This window comes from Morone saxatilis, unplaced genomic scaffold, assembly GCF_004916995.1.
Source record: "Morone saxatilis isolate NCDOM2014 unplaced genomic scaffold, NCSU_SB_2.0 Contig21, whole genome shotgun sequence".
NCBI classification, from domain to species: Eukaryota; Metazoa; Chordata; class Actinopteri; family Moronidae; genus Morone; species Morone saxatilis.
The window spans coordinates 19,244,922-19,252,875 of record NW_023339774.1 but is presented as its reverse complement, the minus strand read 5'-3'; the positions used below and the strand labels follow the sequence as shown (position 1 = coordinate 19,252,875).

At 40.9% G+C, this 7,954-nt stretch overlaps 1 protein-coding gene across 3 annotated transcripts in view; it reads right to left on the bottom strand.

Annotated features, from left to right (window-relative positions):
- mast4 (microtubule associated serine/threonine kinase family member 4) overlaps positions 1-5,727 on the bottom strand; it is a 97,818-nt gene extending 92,091 nt beyond the window's left edge. For all 3 annotated transcript variants that reach the window (XM_035667661.1, XM_035667662.1, XM_035667663.1), the window contains exon 1: positions 5,118-5,727. In XM_035667661.1, coding sequence (XP_035523554.1) covers positions 5,118-5,366 — 249 coding nt within the window. In that variant the 5' untranslated portion in view covers positions 5,367-5,727. The remainder of the gene's footprint in view (positions 1-5,117) is intronic.
- Between the last annotated feature and the right edge of the window lie 2,227 nt (positions 5,728-7,954).

Sequence of the window (7,954 nt, the reverse complement as noted above, 5' to 3'; positions counted from 1 at the left end):
CCACACACACACAACACACACACACACACACACACACACACACTCTTTCTGTTTCTCTCTTCAGCAGGCTGTTTAATGAAGTAGCCCCTAATAATAATAATAACATCATAATAACACATCTCACGTTGGGCTTTTTCACCTGCAATTCTGTTTGACCGAACAAGCTTTATCTGGTCTGTGCTTGTAAAATATCCACTGTAACTGTGCCAGAGAGTGTCTCTGTATCTCTGCAAGAACTCAATCTCAGATACCTATCCAGAACCGTCACCTTTACAGAACTTTGGCACTGACTTGGTACCGAAGTACCGGTTCAGGACAAACTGTTCAAATGACTTATCCAACAATACAAAATGCAAAGACACTCAATTTACAATGATACAAACAGCTGAAAAGCAGCAAACCCTCCCATTTCTGAAGCTAGCTGTGAGGCAGCCTGAGTAAGTTGATTGAGAGTATTGTTTAGAGTATGTTGTATGCAGAAAGAATGAGCAGCAACTGTGTTCGCACACAGCCCAAAGTGACAGAAAGGTTATGGTATTGGGGCTTATGGTGGTGTGGTAAAGTGCATGAAAGAATCATCAAAAATGACTTCATGCTTGCCTGTACTTCTGTCAGCCTCCACTTATTTCATAAAAACTATTTCTCTTTATAATTAGACATTTTTAAACTAACAACTCTCTCTGCAGAAGCTGTTCTTGTATGCTTAACACAGCCAGACCCAATGAACATGTCTTCCATGTGATGAATGAGTCCCGCTACCCTAAACAGAGCTGCTTCAATTCAACAAACCTTTCTAGTTGTTTTAATCCTCCAGTTAATGCAGTTTGCTGAGTGCCAAGTGTCACACATGGTTAGTTCCCGTTTGAACAAACTCATTACTCACTGCAGAGGAGTGTGCCACTTTGTTCAAAGCACACTGCTCACTGGGGAAGTGCTGAAGATCATTTTCTGGATAGTTTTGGGGGTTTTTATCTCTTTATGTGGGTTGTTTGTTTTTACAGCCTTATGACATTATTGATTTTGCTTTTAGGGAAGTCATTTGTTACTTGGCAGGTGCAACCCTGTTGTAAATGCTCTGACCGCTCCATACAGTACTTCATTCAGTGTAATACACACACGGACAAACATAGGGTTGGATCTCTCTGTTGACAGCAGCTGCCTGCTGGGTGTCGGATAAAGATGAATGGATGTAAAGTCAGTGTACTGCGGAAATGAAATAAAGGATAGGAAAAGAGGGTTAGAAGCAAAGCCACCTTTAAAAAGGGTTTAAACACAACACTGACATGAACATTTTAAGTGGAACTTGTTAGCAAACAGTTGCCTATTTACACATTCAGCAGTTACGGAGCAACATTAGCATTTATTTGGAGTCGTGTTGGTGTCCACCTGATGAATGGGAATATTTACTCTGTAGCTCTGTGTTTGGTCTGTACCAGGTCCTGATGGGAATATCTGGCTCTTTAGCTGTTAGATGCTCTGTTATGTTCACCAGCTACTCTCTAGCTGTGTCTGTCTGCTGTTTGTTGCTGAGCAGGCAGTGTACAGTTGGTTTTCAGTTTACAGCTGCCTGCTGCTGTGGAAAACAACACTTCCAAAGCGGTAAAAGTGTACCAAAACAGTAAAGTTGCAGAGCGGACAGACGCAACAATGAGCAAAAGCTGCTGTACAGTGGAGAGGAGCTACAGGTTCTGAATCTGTCACACTGTAATCGGATGCATCAGTCCTATAACAACACAGAGCATGGCTGCTTTACCATCACTATGCTGAAAACTATAACTGTGGTCACATGAGCTGTGCATGACGCAATGCATTTTCCATCTAACCCCACCACTGAGGTAGCCATGCAGTTTACATTGGTGCTCACTCTGTGTACTTAACATAATCCATCTAATTGTCAAGTAAGTACTAAAAAACATCTGCAGTCATTATCAGGACTTAAAGAGTCAACGTGGCTTTACAGAAGAATAGAAAAGTGTATTTTCTTGAGAATAATAGTCATTTTTGTTGCAAGATATTCACTTGATAACCAGCCCACTTAAGGTTTTTATTACATATCAGACCGTGGTGGGAACAGCATTCATTCCAGGATGAGATTCAGGGCTGAAAGACACTAGACAGGACAAACCTTTAGTGATCCTCTGTGGGAAATCATCTGTTGCAGCAGCAGCATGTATATAAATACATCCAAACCAAATAGGAAGTGGTGGGATTAAGCACAACACAACTGGCAATTCCCATGCTGTGTTTACACAACAGGAGAGGTAGAGATGAGAAAGTATGGAACACGGGCTTTATGATTACGAGGGGATATAAAAGCAGCAGGGCGTATGTATGAAGCACAGCAACAGAAACTGAGCACCGTGTGTGTGTGTGTCAATTCATCTGCTGATTATAAGCTTTTCTGACCATTTCCTGACATTTTATGGGCCCAGCGATTAGTTCCTTTACTGAGAAAAGAAGCCATAGATTGATCAATAATGAGAATACTCATACTATAGAGTGTCAGGAAACAGAGAGAATACCTGTCGTAGTAGGTAAAGGAAAAACAGGTGCAACTGCTACACTAATCTCAAACTTGTAACGGGCCATCATTAACAGCAGCAGTTCACAGTGTTCTGGGGCCAGAATCCATTTTAGAAACCAGGACTGTATGCTACCTTTTTTCATCTGATTCTCTTATTTTATCTTGTGCATGTAAGAAAGGATGGTGTGTGGGATAATCTCATCAGAGCAGATAATGTTCTGTCACTGCCCACGACGCCGCACTCATTTAGATTTTCTGGGACGGACAAAGATGCGGGGACATCAAATAGACATTAGAGAAAAGTCCATGAAGCTCCACGGTAGGAATCTATCTCACTCCTTCAAACACTGCACGGAGCTAAATGGGGAAAGGTGACGTCATGTGAGTTCTCAGAAGACTTTCCTTCTTGAACTTCATAGCAGCAAGACAAAGGTCAAAGTTGAGAGGCTTCCCTTGCTAACCCTATAGTAGTACCACTGGACGGTCATTTGACGTGCTTTGTGGTGTTTTGGCCGGTTACATGTCTGTGTAGTTGAGTATGACGGGTCACATTACATGTCCTCTGCTCTGTGTAAGAGAGCTCACTGGCTTCAAACTGACATTTCAAAAGGGATCATGGGAAAAGGACACAGGGTTCACCCGACACATGCTTCTAACATCTTGCTTTTAACGACTGTTTAAATTTAGTTTAATTTTAGTAAAGCGCTTTTTCTATTTATATTACATTTGCTGTCCAAAAGTTCAAAACTACATTGTATTTCACAGTCCAATACTCAGTCTGTCCTTTAATGGTGAGAGAACGAGCTCAGAGAGCGCTGTTAGTCCGTGCCCTTCGTCTGTGCTATCTCAGCTCTATTAGGCTAATGGACTGTCAAACTGTTATTCAGCCAAACCAAATTAGTTTAGCACCAGTGTTAGCAAACATGACACCACCCGGGGGGATGTTCCAGACGGTGCTAGTGCATGCTCCACAGTCTAACATGCTTACTAACACCCATTCAACAGTCAGAACGTGGAGAAACAAAGAGCTGACTGTTAATCACTTCGATTCCATTTTTGGGTCATACTTGCAGTATCCTCACAGGAAATGAACTGCAGGCCCTGTCTGCAGGTCTGTGTATTTCCATTCCCCACGAGAAAGCAATTGTTCACTTTTTTTGATTCATTACGGAGGGATGTGTCATGCCAAGAAGTACAGATCACAGACCTGAGGCTCTACTCCATTGGGACACTGCATCCAAGTTACTATGAAGCAAGAAAGTGTGAAGTAAAAGATGCATAATGTTGCACAATCTTCTGCATCCTCCCCTGCTTATATCACAGTTTATGAGACTGACAGCCAGCCACACCTACAGCCTGAAGTCATGTTGCACGATTATGATTTAGAAAAGCTTTATAGGTCAGGCCAGTGCTTGAAATCCCGAACACACCCTCGCACACATCGGACCGCATTGTGCTCATCAGAGCCAGTCCAACCAGTCTGCAGAAGCGTCCGCGGTAAGTGTCAATTAAAAGGCTGAGACGTGAATTTTGTCTTCCCCATTTTACCCATCTGTTTCCTGAATAAACAGCACAAAAACTTCACGCCGGTCGGCGAGCCCCAGTCTGTGCCCCTCATGCATCGCCCGTTACATTCAACTCCGAGCTAAACATCAGACTTCATGAAAAATCAATACCTGCCGATCTTGGACAAACCCAGAAGGTCGTCTAACAACACTTACTGCTTTCATAAAAGGATTTTCATGATCCTTACAGATTATTTTAACCCTCTGGGTGCCAAAATCAAAGATTTTTCACCCTTTCCCCAAATTGTGAAATTTTTTTTGTAAAACACATGCAAATATTAACATGTTATTTTGCTGTAAAATATAAAATCATTTGAAGTTTATTAAGTATCTTAAAGCTACAGCCCTGCAATAAATCAAAGGGAAGATGTATTGCAGGGCTGCATTAGTTTAAGGTGGGATTTATTTTGTTTTCATTTGGTAGAAACAAAATCATATCTGTCATTTCCGGCTACCATCTTTGTTTGGATTGGGAAAAAGATGTGCAACAGGTTCAAAATCTTGTTTTCTTTCATGCAGCAGATGGAATATTTTTTTCATCCAGATGGTTAGAAAGGTATTTATAGATTGTGCAAATACAGCAGTGAGGTGTTATTAAACGGCATTCTGGATTCAGAGAATCAGATGCTCTGTGACTTGAATGTAACAAGGCACAAACTGGGGTTAAAGGAGTGTGCAAACTGGCAAACACCCACCAGACTTTGACTGAATGAGACAGGACTCAAACAGAAAGCAGTGCAGGAGTTCACACACTGCACTGAAAGACTGCCTGGTGACTTGTATAAATGGAGTGGATTAAGTCAGAGAAGCACACAGCATGAATTAGAGACCTCATGAAAAGAGCAGCCAGCCAAGCTTTGAGCTCAAACTCAGGTTGCTGACAGCAGAAATGAATGAGTGTCCCCGTTCAGAGGTGTATTAAAGCGGATTAACACGCCTTTTTAAGCAGCCTACTTTGTATCCAACATGAGCAAAACTACACATTTTTCTGAACCTCCAAAACGTGCTCGGATACTTTGTGTGTTTACCTTTTCGTCTTCGTCTTCATCACTTTCTTCATCCCCTGGCGGCTCCTTCTCGTACTCCGTGCTTCTGCCGTCGTTGCCGCCTTCCAGGTCCGAGTTGAGACCCTCATCTCCATCTCCATCTCCGGGAACTTTGACGTCCAGCACAGCCGTCATTTCTTCCTCCTCTCCCTCGGACAAGGTGTTCGAACCCGAACCCGAACCCGACGACGACGACTGACTTCCACACGCCAAAAAATGCTTCTCCTCCATTTCTCTTTGTTTTTTAAACTAATATCTAATATTTTCCAACGCATTCAGACGCGACGTCAAAACAAGACGCAGCCATTAATTGACCCGCGAGCGCACCTGTCCGCAGAGCTCATGCTACTTAAGAGTCGCGAGCCCATAAAAGGATACCACTTTTTGACCGAGTAAAAACAAAGTCACGACCCAGTCCAAAGTCTGTGTTATTAAAATAAATACCGACCCTCCTTGTTCACAGCATCAAGGTTGAACGGCCCCCCTTCCTCCTCTCCTGTTCAGGTGTCCTCTTCAGGTAAAAGTTGCCTCTGTTTGGGGGTTCTGTGTGTGTCGGTCATTACTTTCCCAGCAGCGTGAGTCCATGCTGTCACTGACTTCACGAGCTGCAGCCCAAAATAAACCCCGCCCACAACGTGCTGGGTGGGAGGACCAATCAGATCACTGCTCTTGCCAAAACACCTTCAGGCATGTCAGGAGGGGGGCGTTCAAACAATTAGATTAAAAGACAATTAAAAAGGTTTGTGTTTAGTTTTATTGAGGCCTGATTTAATTAACACATAACCAGGATTCTCTGTGTATTATGCAACTTTATGCTTCCACTACATCTCAGAGACATCTTTGGTTAGGATTATAATCTTTCACTCGCTTCCTGTCCAGTTAAAATCTCCACATTTGGTGATTCTGAATTTTTGTTTTTGTTTTGAAGTGTTCCTTTAACAGTCAGAGAATTGTCCTACTTCTTCAACTTCTTCATTCAAAGATTTAAAAACCCTCCTGGATTAGCTGTATATTGCAATGACACAAAAGCTGGAAACGTGGCTGTTTTTGAGTTCAGAGTTCATGAAAAGTTGACTTCTTAGAGATACGTGGTTCTCGCAGGACCGTGGCACTACAAACACATGATGATCTTATATAATATGATGCATTGCTGTAGATATAAAGTAGTTAAAATGAGCTCAGCAGTAAAATGCAACACTAATATTAATGCAAAAACATAATATAATAGTAAAGCGCTGCACAATAAACACTTTTACCTTCGATACTTAATAAAACATAAAAAATATACTAAAGGTTTTAAATACTTCTTCCACCACATGTTTGTGTGTATGTGAACATACTCACTTAGTGCTGTTCTGAAGGGATTTCCAGAAGTCTTCTAACAATGTGGACAAATAAATATTCTGTCTGTTGCACAGTGAAAAAAACTTTTAACCCATTTCTCAAGCTGTGACTGTATTTCCTATCCAGATAGCCAGAAAAGACATACCGGTATGTCCTTGCTCTGCTTGTAAAAAGTTATTATGAATGAAAATACAAAACATTGGAAAGGAACATCAATGTGCTGTGCACTGATATAACTTATAATAAGTGTTTAAAGTGTTTAATTTTGGGTTTTCCAATCTCCATCTTCGTTTGGATTAGAGAAAAAAGGCACAACTTGGAAAAAACTTGTTTTTTGTGCAGCTGACAGAGCATTTTTTCATCCAGATGGTTCAGATGTAGAACAAGATAATAAATTGTGCTGGAAATCAAAGTCCATAACTTTGATAACTCAGTAATTCAAACATCTGTTCTGAATATTAATGAATATTTTAACTTTTGATGCAATAAATTGTTAATCCTGTTCCTCTCATTTGCAGAATTGCTGCTAGGCTGCCGATGTACATTAACGTAAAAAACCCAACTTTATTAATATATAAAAACAAATATAAAACATTTAAAAGCATTATTCTGACATTGAAAGTCTTATGAATTAAAAAGATACGTTTATGATCATGTATTATAAAAATCCTCAGACTAGCATGAAGTTCTACATAGACAAGTCTTTTCTTCCTTATGACTGATGTGCTTTTGAGCAAGGGCTCTGACAGCTCCCAGGAAGCAGCTCTGTCGAAAATGATAGGCCAGAGATATATCCAGCAGTATAAATTGTTCTCTGACCTATTGCTCTAATGTGAGAGGTATGCTTGTGTGGGATGGTTTATTTATCTCCTTAATGTTCAACATCTGCTTATTCACATATTCTCCACTCACAGTCAGCCTGTTGATATAGTTATATATGACATTGTTTCTTAGAAATGTCTTTTTTCCCTCTGCAACCATGAAAATTGAGACATTTCCCAGAATAGCAATTGCTGTTTACACGGATTACACAGTTTTATCTTCTAAGAAAGTATTTGTCCTAACTTGGTTGTGCTTTCCAGGTATGAGCCACTGCATACCAGGTGTAGCATAGCATTATCATCAACCACATGTAGCAGCAGCAGACCAGGAGCAGGGCTCTCAGAGGGCCCACCAGAGGGCCCACTTGCACAAACGTCAGTAATTCCTGTAAAATGACAAAAAGGATATTATAGTTGATGAGAAATGCAATCTAACATGCCCTAATGGTAAACATAGCTGGGCATTTAGTCATGGCTTATATGGAGAAAGAGGGGAGCCACAACCAAGAGGGAATGCTTTACTGCATCGATCATAATTCATGTTAGATTGATTTCTTTCTCTAAGGTCATAAACACCACAAGGATTAACAAGAGAAAAATGCTATTTGTTGCTTTCATCCCTTCATTTATCTTCATTAAACCAAATTGGAAACC